This window comes from Mytilus edulis, chromosome 14 (assembly GCF_963676685.1).
Source record: "Mytilus edulis chromosome 14, xbMytEdul2.2, whole genome shotgun sequence".
NCBI lineage: Eukaryota > Metazoa > Mollusca > Bivalvia > Mytilida > Mytilidae > Mytilus > Mytilus edulis.
This window is the reverse complement of record NC_092357.1, coordinates 55,227,588-55,254,226: the sequence shown is the minus strand read 5'-3', so window position 1 is coordinate 55,254,226 and position 26,639 is coordinate 55,227,588. Positions and strand designations below refer to the sequence as shown.

The window sequence follows — 26,639 nt, the reverse complement described above, 5'->3', positions numbered from 1 at the left end:
AATGTAATTTATTATAACACTCCAGAAAATTATAAATGGTGGAGAATATATCAGTTTGTCTATCCCCTGCGAAAAATGTTCTAGAACAGATTTCAAGTTCTTGAACATTCTAGAACTTTTCTAGAACATCAAGAACTGTTCTTGAACTACCAAAAATGTTCATGAACTGAGTTCTAGAACTGTATTTGTTCTTGAACTCAGTTCTTGAACATTATTTGTTCTTGAACTTAGTTCTAAAACTTGTTTTGTTCTTGAACTTAGTTCTAGAACTTGTTTTGTTCTTGAACCAAGTTCTTGAACATTTTAAAGAACAGATCTTGCCCCTGTCAAAATGCAACCATGGTTGACCATGGTTACCATCGCTAACCATTGATAACCATGGTCAACCATGGTTTTCCACTACTGTGACCATGGTCAACATCTGACCATGGTTGACCATGCTCTATTTAACCATGGTTAACCATGGTTTTCCACGTTTGTGACCATGGTAAACATCTGACCATGGTTGACCATGCTCTAATCAACCGTGGTCAATCCTTTATTGTGTCAAACTTTAATTTCTGCTCATTGTCCTGGCATTTCTGCAGCGAGGCCAACACTACAAAAATTGAAAAAGTACAAGAAAGAGCACTTCGCTTCATTTACCAGGATCACAATAGCACATATGAAGATTTACTTTTAAAATCAAAAATGCCATCACTTAAAGTAAGACGCCTAAGAACAATGGCAATAGAGGTCTTTAGAACAGTCAATCATGAAAATCCAGTGTACCTCCATGATCTTATAAATATTAAAAAAACAAAATATTCTTTCAGATACCAAAATTTAGCTGAAATACCTGACGTAAGAACAACAAGGTATGGCTTGAAATCTTTCAGATATTCTGCTGCCAAACTATGGAATGAGTTGCCAAACCACTTTAGAACTGAAACATCTTTTACCCAATTCAAGAGTCTAATAAACTCAAGGAATGGCAACTAATGCCATTGCAATGCATGTGCTTAGTTTTATTTATTTTATGTTACAGCTTGAAATATAATAGTGCTGCTTTTGTGAATGTTTGCTTATAGCTTTTTATAATTTGTAAATGCTGTGCGTTAGTTTTTATGTTTGCTTTTATAGTGCTTATTCTTATGCATGTATAGAATATAGTATTTAAATAGTGCAGCCTAAATGTGCATGAAATGTATGTTCTATGTCTTTTATGTTTTAATATTTGTATTGTGTATGTTTGTTATGTAAATGTATGCATTTGTCGGTTATAAAAGCTCAGAGAGCTTATGTTTATTTGTTATGTGACATGCCGACTCTAAATAAAGCTTTGAATTGAATTGAATTGAATCAATTTGACAACCATGGTCTTGCACCTGACCATGGTCAACTTGACAACCTGATTATACATGTATTGGAAGACAATGTCATAATCAAAAGAAAGACAGTGTTACTACTCATCAAAGGTACCAGGATTATAATTTTGTACGCCAGACACGCGTTTCGTCTACATGAGACTCATCAGTGACGCTCATATCAAAATATTTATAAAGCCAAACAAGTACAAAGTTGAAGAGCATTGACAACAGTCCTAAATAATATAAAACAATCTAACTGAGCAACAAGCAAATATTGTTTGATTGATTGCAGTTAAACTCCACTTGCAGCACTATTCTGCATTTTTGAGGCTGTCAGTCTTGATTGGTGGAAGAAGCTGGAATGCCCAGCAAAAACACCAACCTTCAGCAGGAAAACTAAAATCCTAGTCAGATTGGAATCAAGCACACCTGCCATGTGGATTTGATTTCATAACCTCAGTGTTGCTAGGCTAGTATCATACATATAATTACAAAGATGTGGTATTATTCCAAATGGGACAACACTGACCAAATGACATAAAAACTGCTCTAAAGCTATAGGGCACTCACAGTACAACTGAGACCACTTGGCCCCCGAGACCCCCTCAAAAGAGAGAGACTTAAGCAAATGTCCAAAAACAACCTGAATGATGTGACAACCAGAAATAAAAACAGGGATGTTTAATAGCAATGTCTGCTGTTAATATCCATTGATGAAACATTTTTCAATGAAACAATGAAAGTATTAGCAGGATTTCAAAAGAGCTATTTTCAGAGCAGTGTAAAAACAATAATGCGGTTAATATCATTAACTAAAGAATGTTGTAATTGTCTGTTATGAATAAAGTACGATTATATATATAATTATGCAAATTAGTCAGGTATTTCAACATGAATGAAAAGCAATATGGGGTATTCATAAACAAGACGAAAGCAGGAATAACCCCGTAAACCCCCAAATAAAACATTTAGGGGTCAACATAATCTTTAATAATTCAACAAGTGGTGCATTTACTAGATAAACAAGATGTTAAAAAATCAGCACAAGAATTTTGCAATTGAATAAAAATTTGCAAAGTTTTCATTAAAAACTTCCTTTTAAAAAAATTAAAAAAAGTAAAACGATTTTTTTTTTATGAGAAAGTATTGATAGAACTGTTTTGAAACATTTTACTTTCTTTTAAGGTTAAAGTTATTTAAGTTCAAGGTGTGAAATGAAAATTGTAGTAAAAATAGCAACATCTTTTAAAATATTTCAACTTTTGGAGTAACAAGTAGTGGACTTGAAATTGCTTGTTTTTTCATCTTTCCCTTTTGCCAATTAGTTCTGTCTGTGTTTCTGGTAAGTATTTTGAATCTTTCTAATCTAGTTCAACGTGAAGATTTCCTGGTTGTATACAATTTTTTAGAAGAGAGAACAAAGGAATTTTCCTATCTATGCCATGTCATAAGAGATTACAATAAATTTTAAAATTAGGATTTTTCCAATTCAATTATTGAAATCTCTTAACTCCATCATATGCATGATTCAATTTAAAGGAATAATCTTTTGTAAGTGCTTTTTGCCTACAACCTTGAATTATTATTTAATTCTAAGCAATAATCAATAATCTTTTAAAATGATTACCTCCCCAGAATTACAATATTTTTTAAATATTGAAATGTTGCTACATTTTCAGTGGCTAATCCAAAAGGGCTTCTGTGGATTGACCCCCCCCCCTTTTTTTTGGATGATCACCCTTTTGAAAATGGCTGGATCCACCCCCAATTTTCCCCCATAAATAATGCTATAAATGAGAAACAATATTGTTCCTTTTTTTTTTAAAAGGACTAAATAACTGACCCCTCCCCTGAAGGACAAGATGACATTTAGAAGTTAGGCCATGCAATCGTGTAATACATCTATTAAACGAAAGGTCATACAAAGGACATATTGAACCACAACAGCTTGTATCTTTTTCTATTATTGCAAAGAGCATTAGTAATAATCTTAATGTAAACATTTTGATTGAAAAACGTAGATATTACGATTGCATTTTATATTTGAAAGATTGTTTAAAATGATAAATCACCTTCCATATCATATAATGATGCAAAATTCAGGTGATGAAAATATTAGAAATCAAATATTCAACCAGTTTAAGTTAGAGTTGGGGTATACACAGTGGGCATGATCCTGTTGGTTTCAACTGTCAAATGCATCAAATTTGCCTTATTATATACTGGTAGGTTTAATAGGTTTATACAAAAAAGATGTTTCCTGATTGCCAATGAGACAACTTTCCACCATAGACCAAATGATGTACAGGTTAGCAATTATCACATGGTCACTGTATGGTCCGAGACCACAATTATTTCGTAGTGCATTTCTTTTAGAACATAAATGAAAATTAAAAAAATCCCATTTGCGCTTTCTCAAAGAAACTTTTATAGTGTGTTGTACTACTTTTGGGACAAATTATAGAAAAATTATAGAAAACTTCATTGTCTCTAACTCAAAATATGGACAATTTTATGTTTAGGGCGTCTTGAAATCTTTTGACAGCTTCCAAAGTGCTAATTTTCAACCTTTTTCAGCTGGACAAAATCACTACTTTCCTTTAAAATTCTGGACCCAAATTTTTTTAAAAGTGTAATTTCACCCCCCAACTTGCAATTTGAGGCATTAAACATGGAGAAATAAATTTGAAAGGGTATAAAAATTAATGGCAAGTAACCCACTGTCAACACTAGGGACTATATTTGTGAACAACGAAAATCAAGGGACGACAATCGTGGTCTCGGACCGTATGCTTATCAGTGTTTACTAAAATTACAATATTTATAACAAATAAGTTCTATCAAAATAATGTCTCTTAAGCTTGTCATAACTTATTGTGATTCGATTTTTTTTAAATGTCAAAATTGAACGAGTTTTCCCCTCAGTAGATACAACAATTGTCTTCAATCTATGTAGATTTACAATACTGGAAAACATATCCTTTATTACCAATATTTATCGATAGAAATTCCCAAGATAGCTCGACCATTCAAATCTTAATTAAATCTGCAGAAAAAAATCCGTACCATCACAAAATTAGAACTTTTATTACAATTTCTCGGTATCAAGACAGAGGTATCTCCCAATACTAACAAAGATGGAGTTTAGCTAGAAAAAAATTTGTATAATCAATTCCTTATAAGCAATAATTCTAGCGACAAACATCTCACACCTAAATTAAGTATTGATTCAGCTATTTATAGAATACGATTCTTCGCTACTGTATCGAATGATCTCTGTCAAAATGAATTAACTATCAGCGACTTCACAAAATCTTTAGAACAATTGATAATGGACACCACTTGACACTTCTTGACAAAACTCATCCGTCTCAATATTGCCAACTACTTGTTGGTACTAGAAAAGGTCATTCGTTTAACATTGTAGGAAATCAGTCTTAACAGTTGTGCCTGAATGCTTGGAAAATTGTGAGCAGCAATGGACACAGGGCATGACATGGCTGGAAATTGAGCAACAATTAATACAGAACAACATATTACTGGAAATTTAGCAACAATGGATGCAGAGCATAATATAGCTGGGCATTGAGCAAAACTGGACAGTCTGCAGGCACTACATCAGGCTGCACATTGACATGTAATGGACACCACTTGACACGTCTTGAAAAAACCCATCCGTCTCAATATTGCCATCTACTTGTTGGTACTAGAAAAGGTCATTCACTTAACATGATAGGAAATCAGTCTTAACAGTTGTGCCTGAATGCTTGGAAAATTGAAAAACAATATACACAGGGCATAACATGCCTGGAAATTAAGCAATAATGGATGCAGTGCATGACATGGCTGGAAATTGAGCAACAATTAACTGGACATCAGGCACTACATGGCTGGACATTGAATATCAATGGACACAATGCATTTATATGGCTGGAAATTGAAATTGAGCAATAATTAGTTTAAACATATCTATTTATAGTGGATTAGGAAACAAGTTATTGTAACTTATATTAATCCCTTTCCACTTTGCGGGTGTGAATGCTGCCTTTTAGCGGCATATGAGCATGCTCTTTTTCGAAATCTGCAAGGGTGTCTTTTACGTGCAAAAGATAGGGCTCTCTCTTAACATGGGTCAGCTATTTATCGTCCTCTTCCGACAGACCATACTCGCAAATGATGTCAAAGGCCTCAGAACCGAAAATTCAGTCCCTGAAATTTTCATCCCGTAATGGGAATCGTACCAGGAACCTTTGTGTTAGTTGTCCTATGCACTTAAACCACTACACCATGGCTCTCTAATTAGCAATAATTGACACAGGGCAGATAGCTGAAAATTAAGCAACAGAGGACATAGGGCATGACATACCAGGAAATTGAGCAACATGATGGACACACTAAACACCTCATGCCAGGAAATTGAGCAACAATGAACACACAGTAGGGTGTTACTAGAAACTGAGCAATAATGGACTGTGAACAAGCATATAACACCTATGGAAATTGAACAATATAAACACAGTGCATGTTATGCCAGGAATTTGAGCAACAATAGATTTAGAGCGTGAGATGCCTGGAAATTGAGCAACAGCTAAAACATTATGCTTGCTATGCCTGGATAATAAGCATGCAGTAGTTTGGACACAATGGCATACATTTAGAAGTAATAATATTTTACAAGATAAAAATTGTATTTGTCTCCTCAAAGCTTACACAAAATTTCATACATTGTAGTACAACTTTACAAACCAAAAGAAAAGAAGCTATCATTGCAGTGGCGGATCCAGGGGGGGGGGTTCCGGGGGTGCGCACCCCCCCTTTATTTTTGCCGATCAATGCATTTGTATCGGGACATATGTTTTGCACCCCCCCTTTGCCCTGGGTTCCCTGGGTTAGCACCCCCCCTTTCGAAAATTCCTGCATCCGCCCCTGCATTGTTTTATGGAAAGGAGAGGTTTATATTACTTAAAGGCATCATGGTATGGCTGTTTGCTTAGCAACTATAATAAAGACAACTTCTTAATACATCTTGAAAATTTCTTCTTTTATAAATTAATAGAAAGATATACGAGGTCTAACTTATTAATGACAGGCAACTCTGCTGGCGCATAAATAAAACCATCATTTGTCCTATGTATTGCTAGCAATTATACAGCACTAATTATGGGCAACTGGTATAGGAAATCAAGACCCATAGCTGTGTCAAGAGAGCATGATGCTGATTTCAGCCACTTGATAATGGAAACTGATTTATAAACCAAATATTATTGAGAAATCTTACTGGAAACTGCTCTTTTATTGTGGATTCATTTATTTTCATGGGTACCAATTTTTGTGGATTGAGGAAAACAAGCATTTCCATGGATATGTGATTTTGTTGTTTTAACTAAGTTTGAAGAAATTTCCTTCAGAAAATTTGTAATTTGATAAACCTTTAAATTTGTGACTCTCCTGTACCCATGAAATCAAGGAAAATTGGTATCCAACAAATGATAATGAATCTACAGTATTTGCAAACATTCTAATGCAAGCTGACTGGTTAGCTCACATTTTGACACAAGACAAATTATTTTGTACTAAAATCATCTCTGGATGGATCTTTTAGATTTTTAATTTCTGTTTTAATTTTGTTAATTCTTTAATCCATCAATTATATCTCATCCTGGTTCTGTTTTCCTAATTAACTGTATCTTTATGAAAATTCCTCGGAAAAAGATTAACCCTGGTATAATCTGATTATATAATACATCCTTTCATGGTATATGAAAAAATAAATATTTAAATTTAAATTAAATTCCAAACTACAGTTCCTGCATTATCCAGCGGCAGGATTTCCGTTTGCAAAGGTTAAGCAATTACATCTATTGATCGCATATTGCATAAAAAAGGGAAAGATCACATAGAAGCCTAATTGATTAGGGAATTATATAACTCGCTATATTTTAACGAATTATTGAATATTGGATCATTTTAATAACTTCCTTGTGTAAATATTTATAATCCCCGTGTCATCTTCAATATCTGACAACAAAGGGACTATCTCAAAATACTATTCAATCATCTTCAATATCTGACACAAAAGGGACTATCTCAAAATACTATTCAATCATCTTTGATATCTGTGAGTGAGACATCCAGGGACTATCTCAAAATACTATGGTATTATCTATGATATCAGACATCCAGGGACTATCTCAGAATGCCATTGAATTAATGTTGAAATCATACATTAAGGGACTATCTCAAAATGCTATATATTCAATCCCCTTTGATATCATTGGACATCCAGGGACTTATCTCAAAATGCTATTCAGTCATCTTTGGTATCAGACATCCCGAGACTCTTACAGAATGCCATTGAATCAATTTTGTAATCAAGCTTACATTGGGACTATCTCAGAATATAATAGGTTCATCTTTGATTTCAGACATATAGGGACTCTCTCAAAATGCCATTAACCTAGCTTTCTAGCCATATGAGCATAATTTTTCAAAACTTAGTTTTAAACTGTTTGATTTGAGAGCCGCTGGTGAGTCTTAACAATTGTAGACAAACCACTCATTTGGTGTTACAAATTTCAGTTTTATTGTAACCTATATTTGAGTACATCCAAGTCCTTATCATAGTCTAGGTTGAGTAGTTGGCTGAGATATCAGCAAGTAATCATACCACTGCAGATCACCTAATATGTTAGATTGACCAGTCAGATTTTAATGTAAGAGGCACAGTATTGATGACTCATTTTGCTCAAAGTCAAACTTTGAAGCTTATAATAACAAAGGATCCCTTTCTAAAGCGATTTAAATTTGAATCATCATTTATCTACACTAAAATCATCCATCCTCTAATCATGCAATTATTATTTTTATTCAAAATCCATATCAATCCTCCAGTTGCTATGCCATGTATACCAATACCTATCTATTCTACTTCCTTATTCCCCTCCCACTATAGAGATCCAGAAAGATTATGAATAAAATATTATTTTAAGTAACAATATCATTTAACATATTTTCACAGCATGATATTTTGTAAACAGAGAGAACATTTGTTTTCACAATAACATTTTCCTCATTAGCAGGTATGCCTCAGACGAGCTGTGTAGAAATTCTTGATGATTACTGGCAATGAGAAAGAGTCATTGAGAAAAACAACTGAAAGATATTTCTCAAGTTCTTAAATGTTTCTTGCATTTGACTTAAGTGTACATGAGAAAGGTAATACAAATTTGTGTCATGTAAGGATACACTGCAATTGTACTACTAACAAAAGAGGAACAAAAGAGGAACAAAAGAGGAACAAAAGATACCAAAGGGACATTCAAATTCATAGATCAAAAACAAAACTAACGTTTTATGCCATGGCTAAAAAAAAGGACAAACAGACAAACAATAGTACACAAGAGTGACAACGACAACCCAAGAGAAAACGAAAACGGGAATCATCGGGATCCCAATGCAATCCCGGTGAAATTGTCGGGATAAGCATCTGGAGGCGGGATCCCATTCGGGATAAATATCTGAAACTGGGATCCCATTCGGGATAACTGTCTGAAGCCGGGATTCCAGTCAAGATGAAACGGGATAAATATCGGACACTGGGATCCCAATCGGGGTAACTGTCTGAAGCTGGGATCCCAATCGGAACTGTTTAAAGCCGGGATCCCAATCGGGATGACTGTCTGAAGCTGGGATCCCAGTCTAGTTAAAACGGGAAATTGTATGAACCATATATTATGTTGTTGAAAATATGTAAGTGTTTCTGTGGTCGGGTTGTTGTCTCTTAGACACATTCCCCACTTCCATTTTCAATTTTATTTTTATATGTCTCTAATAACATCAAGTACAGGTTATTGGTGTTAATTAACAATGCGTACGACACCAAAGCTGTCAGTTGAAGCCAATCACATTTAAGTGTCACTTAATATTCAGTTTGACAGATATTAATAAGTCAGAAAAATGCCGAGATTTTCGCGATAAAAATGGCAGGGCGTCCGAGAAATGTCAACGAGTGTTTCGCCAGAAAAGCTTGGGCGTTTCTGTTGTTCCCCAAGTTCCCATCAGTGCGTTTCTATTAGTTGTCGTCCGGCATCAATGATAAGATAATGATCGACATCGTAAAACTTTGATTTCTCAACTTATGTAAACTGTAAAAAATCATAACCACGTGCTTTGTTTTCAACTGTACTGCCGCGGGACAGTTCGACCCTAGAAAATACTGACTACTGTCCTAAATAATGCGGCCACTATCTTATCCGCATGCACCATGTGCCGATTAATAAAGTATAATTTTCTTATATTTAGTAAAAACTGGCCAGTAATTAATACTTTTATGCGATACCCTTAATTTATTTATAATACCGTTACGGAGACAGATCAACTTGGCCGATATAATTTGGGGCGAGATTGTCACGTCGACGTTTGTGTACTGGTAAAAACGTCATCAAAATTTGTTTACGCTGAATTATGGACAGGACGAAGATGAAGATGTTTTCAGATAAGTGCATTAATAATTTAATTTAACATGTGAACATGTGCATATAATGATTATAAAAATAATTTATTGAGGAACTATGATTTGTATGGTTTTTATCTGAGCAAATCAACATCAGAAAGTCTGAAAGCATAAACTGAAAATATATTTATTTTTATTATTTTAACATATACAATGAATAAACTTGTTAACTTGTCACATAACAGGCATAAATAGTAGGTATGTCAAAATTTAATTCAGTTGTGTGTATGTTTATTTGGTGAAAATAATAAGTCGCTATAGTTATTTATCGTCAGGGGATAAAAAAGGGGGAAGGTAATTAATTTGCCAAAAAATTAAAATAACCTTCCAAGACTTCATAATTATTTGGACTAGCTTCCAATCTACTGTATTCTATAAACATTAAACATGCAATCATATTTCTATTGAATTTGTTGCTTCAAAACGTATTGAACAAATGATTCTTTGTGGATTTTTTTTATACTTTTAGGGGATATACTGATCTTTTTAAATGGAGCTTCCAACGAAACAGATTGCATGCAGATATTCCAGTTACCATAATTTACTCAGCAATTCTAGTTGGAAGTACAGAGACAGCAAATTGATTAACAGAAAGGAAAACATGACATGTATCCTTTTGCATAAATAACCCAGGATTCCCAGTGGCAGTGCAATTTGAATTGGTGCATGTATATCCTGCTGGTATTTATTTTTGGGATCCCGCTTTTTTTTCCGGGAATCCCAGTATATTTCCACTGGGATTTACATCGGGATCCCGCTTCTTTTACGGGAATCCCGAAATTTATCCCAATACATTTACATCGGGATCCCGCTTATTTAGCGGGAATCCCGAAATTTTATCCCAGTGGGATCCCAATCAATATCCCACAATATCCCAGTGGGATCCCACCTAATTCCACCGGGATAAAATTTCGGGAATCCCGGACTTTTGGCGGGATTCCCGAAATTTTATCCCGGTGGAATTAGGTGGGATCCCACTTGGAATCCCATCAAAATTCCAGCCGGGATTCCAGTGGAATTCCAGATTTATTTTCTCTTGGGAAAACATAGAAAACTAAAGACATAAGCAAAATGAACCCCATTAAAAACTGGGTTGATTGCAGGTGCTTAGGAAGGGTAAGCAGATACTGACCCCAAAAAGTATGACTGTTCTGTATACCTTATAATAGACCCTTATGGTTTTCAAGTTCCTATATTTTTTTTATCTATAAGGATCTAAATTTGGGTAGCTTAAGAATACTGAGAATCATAAGCCAAAAAATAAAAAATAGAAAAAATGGGCCATAAAAAATAAGGTATGGATAGATAATAGCATAGGGTACTAAGGTTTAAACTGAGCGTGACAAGACTCCAAAGTTACAACTGATGCCAAATTAAAGGTACAAAATTCACCTAAGAAGTAATTGACCATTCTGCTTAAATGACCCCAAATGGTTTTCAAACTCATCGGACTTTTTTTAACAGTATGGATTGAGTGGGCGAACACATGGAAACCTAAGAAAATTATACAGAAAATGGGCCAAAAATATACATTATAAAGGCAATAATACGGGTGCTTAAAAATAAAGAATGGTAATTATCAAGCAAAAGAATAAAGAAAGAGAAATTTATGACATAGAAATTTGAAAAAAATACAGAAATGAAATCTCCTTATTTAGACCCTCTTTTATGTATATTGCTTCATAAACTTTTGGTCTTGAAAATAGTTGATTAAGGATTAGTTGAGGAAACATGTGTTGTTCAATATGTAATTGGTATTATACATTTATATTGGCAGGGAGGCAGATGTATAGTAATTATTGTCTTTTATCAATGTTTATTTACATGATTGATTGTTGGGTGCTTTAATTAACAAGCAAATTCCTATATAAAAATAGGAAGATGTCAGGTATGAATTTATGCCAAGGAAACAACTCTCTTCCAAAGACCAAATTATGTAGAAGTTCAGGTTGCCTTCAACAATGAACAAAATCTGTAGCCCATTTTATAGCAAGATATGACCCTGAAATAATAAATATAAAATAATTCAAACCAGTATACTTGAATGGCATGTACAAAACAATAAACAACAACCAATGACACTCAGAGGCAAATTGAGGTAAAAAAAGGGGGAGGGGGCTTTTTTTTTTTAAATATTTGGTTGATTATTTAGGGATTTAGGGAATCACTGAAGCATGACTGGTGCTGGCTCCCTGGCTTATAAGCCATCATTGCTACCCACCCCCTTTTAATTTATGGATCCACCACTGGTTGAAGTCTCCTGCATTAAAGTTAGTTACAAGGGAAAGCAGAAATTCTAAAAGATGGTGTTCCAGAAAAATGTGAACAAAGATTTAGCAGTCACTAATTAACTGATCAGTGTATCTTTACAACCCATGCAGTCTTTGGCAGATTCTAATTAACCATGACCAGATAAGATAAATTCTTACATCAGAGTGATCATAATTATGCCAATGTACTTGAAGCTTGCTTATAATTTCATTTTTTTCATTTCATTTCCAGTTGATGACCACATATCACACGATGACTCTCCTAGCTGTACCATCTTTTTTTTTTTTTGAAAAAAAGAGGGTGGGAGAGATAAGGTGATTGTTTGTTTTGAATAAATTCTAGTAGCCTTTAATTTTATCCTAAATATCCATTCATCTATGTGTTAAAATCATGTCTCACTTTTTATGATCCATTAAAAGGTTTCAATATTAATTCTGATGTTCTCTTTTAGTAAGATTGCAATTATTCAGATTCCACTGTAAATACATACCATTGAATTTTAATTACAAAACCTATTATTATCTTGCAAATCAAATAATAGTTTTCTTTTTAATTAACTGAAGCGTTAACAACAAAACAGTGAGTCGGTAATTAACACTCTGAATGAAACAAGTCAGTCATTATGTGCAAATTTATCCCACAATGCACTACCATTATGCTGTAGTATGTTACTAGACCTAATCTTATACATTACCTTGATGGATTTTTTGAATGACTGAAATTATGATTCTTGGATATCGTAAATGTCAAACGACAAAAAAAACGACAACTAACTGATGAAACAAATGATACAAGATCATACGAAGCTAGCATGGTTTATCCACGCATTATTTTGCAGTATAAACTATTCGTTTTCTTTGATACAGAGAAAATTAATGAGCTTGAAATGAAATAAAACCTCTGTATTCAGAACATGGAAAATAATTCACAAATCGAAAAAAAAAATCAAAATGATTAATGAGCATTGGACTTTAATGATTTCTAAATGACCTACTTTTTTTCTTTCTTTCAGGAATCGAAAACAAATCATTTTGAAGACTGAATAGAAGGAATTCAGAAGATAAAAAAAGATGGATTGAAAAAAGGTAAAAAAGTGACACTAAATAAAAAGCAATTAAAAGACTATTCTACTTATCTCTAAATTTTTGTATTTCTGATCATTGCTTTTAGCCAGGATGTGACATATTGGGGCCTTGACCTGGCCATAATTTTTTAAAGCATAAACAAGAAAAAATATACGGTAATAGACCCGAAGAAGGATACCAGTATTCCGTCTACGATAGTAATATACGTCTTTGCTGCCGACTATAAAACTAATGTTTATGCAAATAGGCTGATAGATCGAACTGGTGATACAGGCTTTTTATAGGCTTATGCTATTAACTTGGGGAAATTAAGGGCATACATTTATTTTTAACTCCCAAGAATCCAATACTTCTTATTTCCTTGTTAAACAATCTCTTTTTACATGCAAAACAAGCTAGATGAACATCGTAACAAATCATGCTACCGACAAATGAGGTATCAATGACCGAGGTATGGTATTATGTCTGTGACCGCATGACAATCTATAAAAATCTTATGACTGCATGAAAATCTTTAAAAATCTCAGGACTGCATGACAATCTTTAAAAATCTTTTGACTGCATGACAATCTATAAAAATTTCATGACTGCATGACAATCTTATAATAAAAATTCCAAAAGGATGTTTTTCTTTATTTTCTCTACTTCCTTTTCATGTCTTAGCATTTTGATTTTCCGTTAAACATTATTTATGTTTGTAATTTTTATTGTTACAAATAATTTTAATGTAAGAAGATATGTTTTACACTTACATAATTATAGAAAATGACCCTTTCTTCCAAAAAAAAAAAATCAAAATTTTGAAGCAAAGGAACAATTATAAATAAATTCAAAGTATAAAAGACGTAAGATAAATTACCCCCCCCCCCCTTTTTTTTAAATGAATGACCAAATGAAAATGTCCAGTTGAAAATATTCATCTGCTTATTCAAGACCACAATGAATATGCATAATCCCCAATTGTACCTAAAGTTTTTTCCATCTGTTAAAGGCAGCATCTATAGTTAAGATTCAGTCAAATTAATTTCAAAAGCATTTTAACATTACTTTAACAACGTGAAAATAAAACATCATAAATATTAATAAACTGAATCCCCCCCCTTTTTTTTTTAAAGAATACATAATCCCCCCCTTTTTTTTTTTAAAGAATACATAAACTAGAAAAAAAGGCAATAAAATAATATTCTGGGGTTAAAGACATGCTGGTAAAATGTGAACAAATAATTACGTTCATTATGAAAACTTCAAGAAAGTTATATTCAAAGATGCAAATAATTCGCAACCAAGTCGGCATGAAAGTACTAAAAAGTTAGTTTGCAGTTTAAAAAGGTGCATCATCTCAAAAGAAGAAAGGTGAACAGAACAGGTCTATATTTTAAACATTAATTATTTTTGTGCATCAGACTTTCAGTCTGATATTATGCAGAAGACATCAATTGCAGACTAAAAACAACTGATGATAAAAATGATAAATGCATAGATAGTATCATAAACTTTTAAAATCTGCAATTTAAACAGAATAGAGTAAAAGATGGCAGAAATTTCTTGGACCGGAGAAATGGAAATAATATCAGTATCAGTTCAAATATGTGTTCCTTTTTTACAGTATGCCAGTATAGATTGATTTCTGTTTCAAATAATTATTAAACAGCGGAAATACTTAAAGCCTAAATACATCATTTTTGCCAGGTAATACAGAACAGAACCATAATGCAAAGTAACTCACATAATCATGATGTATATGATTTTTCCAATAATTTTGGCGATTACTCAATTAACTTAAGACATTCTAATTTACCAACAAATGGTTTCATCATCAGAACCTTTAGTTTTGATACTTAAAACATCTAATAGATTATGTTATTTCTATCATTTTTTACTACTTTCTCTCGTTTATTAACAAATCTTTAATGTATGTATGACAAGATGCTCATAAAAGCTTGTTAGTGTCAATGCTATAAATAGAAAAAGAATGGTTCATACCTTCAAAAGTGAAAGGGAGGAAAGTACCAGCAGTGGATTCAGAACATTTTCATAAGTGGGGTCCACTGACTGCCTAAGAGGGGACCTACTCCGGTCAGGCTTCATTGATTCCCTATATAATCAACCAAATTTTCCCCAGAAAAGTGGGGCCCCCCTCTAAATCCACCTCCAGGTACAGGGGCGGATCCAGCCATTTTAAAAAGGGGGGTTCCTAACCCAGGACAAAGGGGGGGTTCCAATCACATGTTCCCATTCAAATACATTGATCGTCCAAAAAAAAGGGGGGTTCCAACCCCCGGAACCCCCCCTCTGGATCCGCGCCTGAGGAACATCATGGATATTTAAACTCATAAGCCGACAACAAACTACAAAATAAAAACAACTAAAACACAAACAACACTGTGAAAACACAACATAGAAAACTAAAGACTGAGCAACACAAACCTTGTTAAAAGGTTATCACACATGTGCTAAGGAAAAGTAATGAACTACCTGCATTGAGGGAAAAATGACACATATGTAACAAACCTTTCAATATGAAATTTCAGAGAGCCCTTTTTCATTATAAAACACATGCCTATTTCTTTTAAACCCCAAGGTTTGACTTGGGTATAGAAATATCAGGTCATCCCTTTGTTTTCTTCCCACCTGTGAGCAACACTCTCTAAAGTGGGCCGTCTGAGGGATGTATAGGTTTGCAACCATTACTTCCCACCTGTGAGCAACACTTTTTAAAGTGGGCCGTCTGAGGGTTGTATTATAAGTTTGCAACCATTACCGGGCAGAATGGAAACATCAAATCTACAATAAAGAATGAAGAGAGAGCTCCTGGTACCAAACCCATGCACTTAAAGAACCATTGCAACAACTCTTTAAGGGTTCCAATTACAATTCATGTCCCTTATAAAACTTATATACCATTAGTTGCAGTGGCATTCCAAATTCCTCACCCTTCATATCCTGGTTGACCCCAATGGTGTTACAGGATCTACATCTTGTATTAATTGATTATGTTCTTGTCCATTTACATGCATGGAATATTAGCTACGGAAAATTTATCTGTATACTTATAACAGAAATGATTATCACTTAAATCAAGAACACTCCCCCTTTGACCCAGATTGTCAGACATAATAGACATGATATGGTCAATCTAATCAATATCCCCTCCCCCCCTATACACCTAGCAAATTATAAGCAATTTTCACAGAATCACAGTAATTTACTAATAGTGTTTACCTGAATAATCTTGTTTTACTGTATGTAATACCATAGGCATTTTTAATCAAATGTACTTTTATAGATTTCTTAGACGCAAGAAATAAGATGCAACAAAAAAAACATGTTTTATCAACCTAAACAAACGATCAATAGAAAAAATATATAATTTTCGATATAATAACATTTTTAAAAGACATTGTAGGTGGATAAAGGACTATAAAAGGCGAGCATTGTAAAGCCAATCCTATACAGTGTGTGCTAAGCAGCTGTTGAAATTGATGACAAAAACTCGTCAGTTTCTCTTTAACACACAACAACATAGAGCTCATCAAAATCAATAACTTGTCAATCAAGTACACCAGATCTTGTAGTTACTTCATTAAAATTGTTTGTATAGCAGAAGACGTCTTTCTCTTTGAATGGCAAAGCAAGAGAAAAGACAGAAAAAAGGGGGAGGGTATGAAACAAGAAATGACAGGGGTAAGGGTTTGCTTAAAAAAAACCCAAGCCATTGCTTTTCAAGAAAAGAGCCAATCTTCTAAAATATTCCATTAAAATTGTATTTAGCAGAAGATGACTTTCCCTTTGAATGACAAAGCAAGAGAAATGGCAAAGAAAGGGGGGAGGGTTTGAAATCAAGTACACCAAATCTTGTAGTTACTTCTTTAAAATTGTCTACATAGCAGAAGACAACTTTCTGTTGAGTGGCAAAGCAAGAGAAAAGACAAAAAAAGAGGGGGAGGGTATGCAAGGAGAAATGATAGGGGCAGGGTTTGCTTCTATAGCTTGTCAATCAAGTAAACCATATCTTGTAGTTAATCCATTAAAATTGTTTATATAGTAGAAGATGCCTCTGTTTGAATGGCAAAGCAAGAGAAAAGATAGAAAAAAGGGGGAGGGTATGCAAGGAGAAATGATAGGGGCAGGGTTTGCTTCAATAACTTGTCAATCAAGTACACCAGATCTTGTAGTTACTTCATTAAAATTGTATATATAGCAGAAGATTCCTCTCTGTTTGAATGGCAAAGCAAGAAAAAAGAGGGAAAAAAGGGGGAGGGTATGCAAGAAGAAATAAGAGGGGTAGGGTTTGCTTCAATAACTTGTCAGTCAAGTACACCAGATCTTGTAGTTACTAACTTAAAATTGTTTATATAACAGAAGATGCCTTTCTGTTTGAATAGTAAGCAAGAGAAAAGATAGAAAAAAGGGGGAGGGTATGCAATGAGAAATGAAAGGGGCAGGGTTTGCTTCAATAATTTGCCAATCAAGTACACCAGATCTTGTAGTTACTTCATTAAAATTGTTTATATAGCAGAAGATGACTTTCTCTTTGAACAGCAAAGCAATAGAAATGACAGAAAAAAAGGGGGAGGGTATGCAATCAAGAAATAACAGGGGTTGGTTTTGCTTTATGAACAAGCCATTGCTTTAAAAAAAAAACAATTCAAAGATGATATTAAAAGAGAGACATAGACAATTAGTGGAAAGGGTTAAATGTTTAATGTTTTATGTTGGCAGAGCACAAGATAAGCTTTTCAGGAGGCAATTAGCAAAAGAAAAGGAGAACATTTCATGAATGGCACAGGGTTGTTTTTTAAGATAAAAGCCAACGTTGATATTGAAAGAAAGACACTGGAAAAAATAAAAGATAAGACAGGAAAGCTTTAAAAGTTTGAGAAGCATAACATAAGATAAAATTTAGTAGGGGTTGCACAACAAGAAGATGAAAAAAGGGGGACATTGCTTAGATGTTTAACAAGCTACGATTGGAGGTTCATGAAAGAAGTGTCTTGAGATCTACCATCTTCTTTTTCATAGTCTGTGTTCTTTTAGGGCAGGCTTTATTTCGGATAATTATTTAACCTGGATAGGTTGTAAAGTTAGAGCTTTGATATTGGTAAGTCCACTGGTTATGTTCAGTTCACATAAATTATCTAGAGAGTTGCTTTTGTTAATGATTCGGCTTAGTTGATATTTAGGCTTGATTCTAACCTTGATATTTATGTTGGGGTAGAGAGACCATTGGTAAAAAACAATAGAACTTAAACCAGCATATCAACAACAACTACCTTGCAGTCAATCAACGATATCCACTCATGTCGGAGGCAAATATGTAAGGGGAATGACCCCCTTTTTATGGAGCTACATTTATGGTTAATGCATTAGACTTTACATATCCAACTTAAAACATTGCCTAATTTTGTATCCCCGTTTTCCAAAACTCTTGATCCCCATTTGCATGAAACGTAATTTTTATGTTATGTTTCAGGAAAAAAAACTGAAATTATCAAATATAATGCTTTTGCTTAAATTTATAAGTTTAGACTCACAAATCCAATCAAAACAGATTGAATAAGGCATTGTTTGGAGTGTGAAATTTAAAGTCTATATATATATGCAATAAAAATATATGTATTTATCTTACCTCCTATACATTTCTAGGAATATGATTGGTTAAAAGCGACCTCGTGGAGACCGTGTATATTCAATATTAGGTTAGTAGGGGGCGGGGCTTATTTCAATACAGGGTTAGTAGTGGATTTACAACTTAGGCACTGTTTGATTATTTAAAAGTATTGAAAGTTCTGTTTAATATTGTTATATCAAGGTTGTTGATAATAGATATTTATCGTTTAGATTAGTTTTTTTTAGTGCAGACCAATTAAAGAAGGTTCTTAAAATTGAACACTTGAACACTTTAATACAGAAAAAAGAAGATGTGTTTATGATATCAAATAAGACAACTTTAGTCTAATTTCAACAAATAAAGATAGTCGGTAAGATAAATTCGTTACATAGTGTGCTTGGATATATACAGGGTCAGTAAATTCCATATGGTTCGCTCTCACCCCATATGGAATTTACTTACCCTGTAAATATCATATTAGGTCACTAACACACTATGTAACTAATATTATCTTCCAAGTAAGCTGTTTAGAAAAAAAGGAGTCTGTATCTTTAGTCTAAAATATCTGGACTCAACTTATATTAGTTTTAAATCTAAATGCAAAATTGGAACTTAAATGAATTAAAAAAATATTTGCTTTTGCAGCTCAACATAACTTGAAAAAAATAAACTCTTTTTAAAAAGCTGATAGCTCCAGATCTGTCAAAATATGAATGAATAATTGCAAAGATCATACAACTTAATTCTAGAAACTAATTAAATTTTAGATTCAAATCAGTAACTACCCATGAAATGTTAACCTTGGCTTTTGTGAGTTCAATGACACAGCCATTGTTTGTCAAAAAAAACTAACAGATCAATACTTGTAACACCAGCGAAATGCAACAGTAAAAAAATCAACACAAATTGCATTCTTGTCAGTATGTTGTGATTGACAATAACACAGACAACAATAAATCCAACCAAATACCAAAGGAATTAGGAAGATGTAAACAAGGAAAGGTCACCCAAACGGTCTTCAACAATTATTAGCAAAACCCATACCATATTTGAGGGTAAAAATTAGCCCAGGATAGCATATGTAAGAAAATGTAAAATAATAATAATAAAAAAATGTTCCAAAAGCTTATACCCTTAAACTAGAGGCTCTCAAGAGCCTGTATCGCTCACCTGACTCTACTTGTTTTTTTGAAATCATATAATATTTGGCTACAAAGTAACAACACTTGGCCAGCACCTCATAAGGAAAGGACTATTCATGCTATGTTTGATTTCATTCAATTCCATGGTTCTCTAGAAGAAGACTTTTGTATGCACTTCCCATAGGGTCCTATGTTAAACTAAGTCCCCAGCTGGCGGCCATCTTGGATGATGGATCGGCTACAAAGTAACAACACTTGGTCAGCACCTCATAAGGAACATTCATGCAATGTTGGGTTTCATTCCATTCAGTGGTTCTCTAGAAGAAGTCATTTTTTTGCATTTCCCATAAGGTCCTATGTTAAACTAAGTCCCCAGCTGGTGGTCATCTTGGATGATGGATCGGCTACAAAGTAACAACACTTGGTCAGCACCTGATAAGGAACATTCATGCAATGTTTGGTTTCATTCCATTCAGTGGTTCTCTAGAAGAAGTCATTTGTATGCATTTCCCATAGGGTCCTATGTTAAACTAAGTCCCCCGCTTGCGGCCATCTTGGATTATGGATCGGCTACAAAGTAACAACACTTGGTCAGCACCTCATAAGGAACATTCATGCTATGTTTGGTTTCATTCCATTCAATGGTTCTCTAGAAGAAGTCATTTGTATGCATTTCCCATAGGGTCCTATGTTAAACTAAGTCCCCCGCTGGCAGCCATCTTGGATGATGGATCGTCTACAAAGTAACAACACTTGGTCAGCACCCCATAAGGAACATTCATGCTATGTTTGGTTTTATTCCATTCAGTGGTTCTCTTAAAGAAGTCATTTGTATAAATTTTCCATAGGGTCCCATGTTAAACTAAGTCCCCCACTGGCAGCCATCTTGAATGATGGATCAGCTACAAAGTAACAACACTTGGTCAGCACCTCATAAGGAACATTCATGCTATGTTTGGTTTTATTCCATTCAGTGGTTCTCTAAAAGAAGTCATTTGTATGCATTTCTATAGGGTCCTATGTTAAACTAATTCCCCCGCTGGCGGCCATCTTGGATGATGGATCGGCTACAAAGTAACAACACTTGGTCAGCACCTCATAAGGAACATTCATGCCATGTTTGGTTCCATTCCATTCAGTGGTTCTCTAGAAGAAGTTCAAAATGTAAATTGTTTACGACGACGACGACAGACGACAACGGACGACGACGACGGACGCCGGACGCCAAGTGGTGAGAAAAGCTCACTTGGCCCTTCGGGCCAGGTGAGCTAAAAAAAGAGTTCTAAGGTACTTTTTTCAATCAAACCCTAAAACATTTTTGAAAGAGACCAAAACGCAGTGTGCTAGTCCATGTTTAGTCTCTTACATGGACCAAAACAGAGTGTGCTAGTCCACGTTTAGTCTCCTACATGTAAATCTATTGATCTCTATTGATATATGTTGTTATATTTTTTTTAACAAATAAATCTGATTGTAGTCCTAAATACCAAACATAAAAAGCCTGGGTACACTAGAAGGGATTTTTTTTTTTGGGTGCTAATATTAAGACATTATAACAACGTATTTTTGAATGATTGCATGCCGAATTTAAACCATCAATTAAAAAATGAAATGTTTCCTTTCATTTTTTAATAAAATCCGTAGCCATAAAATATTATGAAGCCTCAGTATTTCTTGCACAGATGTTCTACAGTAAAAAACAAAGTCCTAAAAATAATTGTAGATTTAGTGAAGAGATAAACAGAACCATTTTTAATCAAGACTCAATGAAGGTCTTTTAAATTATCTCTATATTTTTCCTCTAATTAAGGTACATACTAATCAACTCAATTCATTATAATTTGTTTACATTCTCAAAAATCAATATCATTCTTTCTTTAAATTTAAGGCTGGCACTGATCACAAGGATTTATGTTAAAGGAGGCTGCTCCTGGATTATTTTTTTTGGGGGGTGGAGGGTGGAAGGGGGAGGGGTCAGTAAAAATTCTTTGTTTGAAAGTTACATACAGGAATTTTACATCAATCAGAAACAGTTATAAAGAATTCTTTTCAATAGAACGAAAACTTAGATTGGGAAACCTTATTCAACCTATTTTATTTTTTATGTTTAAAGTCATGACCTATACTTTTTTTTTACGTTAACAACCTAGACCTTTACTTTTAAGTCTAAAACTATGACCATTACACTGGGGACTTAAACCCTGACTTAATATATTTAAGGTCTCATGTCATGACCCGTGAGTATACTTAAGGTCTAAAACCATGACCTTTACGTTAAGGTCTAATATCTTGACCTAAACTTTAGGTCCAAAATGTTGACCTATACTTTAGGTCTAAATTCACGAAATATTATAATACTTTGCTCTAAATTCTTGACCCATGCTTTTGGTTCAAATTTGGACTTCAGCTCTATGTCTAAAATCAAATGCTACATTATTTAAGGTCTAAATTTTGACCTATACTTTAAGTCTAAAATCATGACTTAATTATACTGCGAGTCTAAAACCATGACATACTTTAGGTCTAAAACTAAATTCTATACTTTGGTCTATAATTATGACCTATAATAGGTCTAAAATCACAACATAATATCTTGACCTAAACTTTAGGTCCAAAATGTAAAAAAAATGACCTATACTTTAGGTCTAAATTCACAAAATATTATAATACTATTAGAAATATTATTAAATTCTTGACCCATGCTTTTGGTTCAAATTTGGACTTCAGCTCTATGTCTAAAATCAAATGCTACATTTAAGGTCTAAATTTTGACCTATACTTTAAGTCTAAAATCATGACTTATACTGCAAGTCTAAAACCATGACTACTTTAGGTCTAAAACTAAATTCTATACTTTGGTCTATAATTATGACCTATAATAGGTCTAAAATCACAACATATACTAATAAGGTCTCCAATCTGCACAAATATTATGAGGTCTAATATATTGAAATATACATGAGATCTAAAGTCTTGATTTTAATTTGAGTCTAAATTTAAGACCTTAAACTTTAGGACTAAAATCTTCACTAAATATCTGAGGTCTTAAATCTTTTCCAATAGACCTGAGGTCTCAAATATTGACCCAACACTTAAGGTCTGAAATCATTACTAATACATGAGGACTAAACATTTGACCAATATTTGAGGTCTAAAACTTTGACATATTACAAGCAAGGCCTAAAAATTTAGGTTCGTGAAGAATACATGAGGTCTAACTCACATACACCTTCAGTTCATATTTTACAACATAGAGTTATCCTACTTTAGGGTCTTAAATAATTTTCATACCCCCCCCCGCCTTTTTCCCTCTATCTCTTTCACCTCTAGAATTGTTTTTCTTGGACTTACCTTCAACAATTTCTCCATTAGGGAATACTATCACAACCTTGCCAGATTTGGACATAAAAAGTCGCGGCCGGTCTGGCGCAGGTTTTAATTTAGTTAAATCCATGCTAGAGTCCGTCTGACATCGCCTGTACGGGTTCCCATGCTGAATGAGTGATAAGTTAAGACCACTGGGACCAGTCTTAGGTGTCCCAGTGTCACTGGACGCGAGGCCTGTCTGTTTAAAATCCAGTGTCATACGAATTGGTAGAAATTATTGAATAGAAGACGATTCAAAACCAGAATCGTCTAACAAACACAACATCTAAACTATTAGTAATTTATATCCCGTAGCACAATTAGCAGTGAACACTTTTTTTATATATTTTACATACAGAAATTTTGGCAATGTAGCACTACATGTCGTGTTCTGAGAACTGTAAGTACTGGCTGTTACAATTCCAAATTAAATTGTCTATGATGTTACAATTATGCATTCCTATAAACACATACCTCGCTAGCAGACGGCATATGTGGTCGAGATTTCCTTCCGCCAATTCCAAATGAAAACCAACTCTATTGGAACAATTAGGTGCCCCCCATAAATACAATATTCCACGACATTATTAATGGTAGCTTCTATTATGATAAATCGTAACGTTCCCAATCTAGTATCGTATTATCCAATGTCTTACAATTGTAAACATAGAATCAACAAGAAATTAGACAACACAGCATTAAGGAATGTTCTTCTTCGGATCAATGATATTTGCGGCTATTGTACCAGATCAACTTTTTCCTGTCATCTGAAGATTTGATCATGTTAATATTCCTCTAATTGTCACTTTATTGGGATTCCTTCTGGTTTAAAAAAGTCAAATTTGTTATCCAAGTCGTTTTGATTACGGAATTATTATTTTTCCATACCGAGACTATAAATATCCTGGAATTCAAAACAGTTAATAAATGTGGATTCAATACAATTTTTTTAACGTTTAATCTACTAATTAAGACCTTTTTAAATTAGACAACTACATCACGGAAAAATTATCACTAGTAATTAATTTGTTGATTTAACGATTAATTAAGAAGCTATGATGAGTTATCGTTAATTAATCACGATTTTTTAAACATTTTATTTGACCTTTAATATCATTATTGGTTTATAATCACTAACTCCATGAGGGAATTCAATTAAATTTATCCCAGTTGATTGTTGACACTAGAATGATTCTAAATAAACTGTTTGTTTCTCTATGGGTGCCTATATCTAAACCAATATTTATTTTTATTCCAAAAATTCCAAACAGTTTATTGATGAAAACCAACTAATTAATAATTGCACATTATTTTCAATGGATTTGCTTATTACAAATCTCTATTGCATGTGAGCGTAACAATTTCTGATCTTTAAAATATTTTCCAAAGAGAAGTTATTTTTTTCCAAAAATTCCAAACGGTTTATTGATAAAACCAACTAATTAATTATTGCTCACAATTTTTTCAATGAATATAGAGCTTACAATTAAAAAATCTGCTTATTACAAATCCTTTTTGCATGTGAGCGTAATAATTTTCGATCTTTAAAATATTTTTCAAACAAAAGCAATTTCCAAGTTGCAAATTAATTGATTTAATAACATTTAAATCTTTCATTATTGATCTTGATCAATTTTCATGGAAAGAAAGAATGTAGCCTTCCCAGAAGTAAAATGTTAAAACAACGTTGCATTAAAATTTCTTCCAGTCCTAAACTTCAAATGGATGATTAAAAGCCCAATGCTAATCGTTTAATCAGTTCATTAATCCAAATCACATATACAAAATTAATCGTAATCAATTTTAAAATGAAATTAACCTTTCTGCACCAAAAGTTCTCGGAAATGTAACATTTTTATCCAATTATTGGACCACACATATGAAATTAATGACAGATCAATTAAAGATGATTTTCGTTTATAATTTTTGATTGTTGGCAGTTTACATGATATTTCCCTTTGAGCAGGAAACTAGGAATATAAACAATTTCTATCTGAAACCAATTTGACTTTCATCAGTTTGGTATAACTTCTATTTAGTTTATGGAGTGATGAGATTGTAATCTATTTATAGATAAGGTATCTTCTGCTGAGAGTAAATATTTAAATATCAAGGATTAAAAAAAGTTTGAGTTATTTTCTGTCTGAAAAATATCCTGTTTCTCATTTTTAATTAAACTATATCAGAATTTGACTTTTTTAAATATTATTTCACCAAGTAAACTTTTAATCCTAAGCCTAGATAAAAATACATTTTACTTAATGTTATGTCCCCTTTTGGACCTTTTAATTTCTTTAATATATCTCCCCTTAATTTGTATAGCATAATGAGGATATCAGATCATAAAAAAGGAAAAAAAAAAGAACTTTTAAATTTTCTGTCTCATTGAAACTTTTACTTCTTTTAATTCAAACATGAAATGGTTTTGAAATAATTCAGTGTTTCTCCAATAACAAATTCGTCAAAAATTGCACAAAACTAACTTACCAAAGCAGAAAATTATACTTCCAAATAAAATTGTACGATAATGTGTACGTAAACTAAATTACTATATCTATTTAGATCCCACACGTTTGAATATCTTCCACTCTTTACTAGTTAGTGTTTTGGTTCACTTATACACAGACTCAAATCATTAACTTGATTCTGAATTTAGAGTGTTTCTTGTTTAATCATCAAAAGATAGCTATAGTATATAATTATTAGCCATCGTTACTATCCCTATGAAGTTTGCAGATGTATATATATGAAACTGTTATAAGATTGTTTTCATAATTGATAAAATTTCATTCATTTAATAAATTGTATGAAAATCCTATGTTACATAAAGATTGAAAGATAAAATCTATTTCATCAAAAAAATATATACTGAACATGATGAAAAAAACATGCATCTCTCAACTTTTTTCCATTGAAAAAGTTTTTAGAAAATTCTTTGTTAAGTTTAAGGGGAGGCTTTAATTAGGGTGGTTTAATTATAATGCTCTCTGAACACCCTAAGACTATAGCCATATCAAACTTTGGAAAGTAATTTTATAATACTCATTGGAAAATTATATTACCCTCCCCCCTTTTTTTTATATTGGAGAAAATATTAATGTGAATACACTGAAGGCCAGTTGCAAGAAAACAATGCATCAGAAAGGGTTCAGTGCTCAAAAAACCTAGTTTAACTCTATTGTAAATATTAAGGATTATGATACCTCATATTTTTAAAGATTTTTTTGGTCAAAAACCTGGCCATATAGTGAGTTTTAAGTAATGAAAAATAAATTACTGCCCTTGGTGAATAATTTACTAGAG

General features: G+C 33.2%; 1 protein-coding gene across 1 annotated transcript in view; it reads right to left on the bottom strand.

The window, feature by feature from the left end:
- LOC139503703 (dual specificity calcium/calmodulin-dependent 3',5'-cyclic nucleotide phosphodiesterase 1A-like) overlaps positions 1–26,053 on the bottom strand; it is a 133,301-nt gene extending 107,248 nt beyond the window's left edge. Inside the window, exons 1-2 of the mRNA XM_071293552.1 lie at positions 25,824–26,053; positions 23,322–24,240 (exon numbers count right to left, since the gene is read on the bottom strand). Of these exons, the coding sequence (XP_071149653.1) occupies positions 23,322–23,556 (235 nt within the window). The 5' untranslated portion in view covers positions 23,557–24,240; positions 25,824–26,053. The remainder of the gene's footprint in view (positions 1–23,321; positions 24,241–25,823) is intronic.
- Positions 26,054–26,639: the final 586 nt, after the last annotated feature.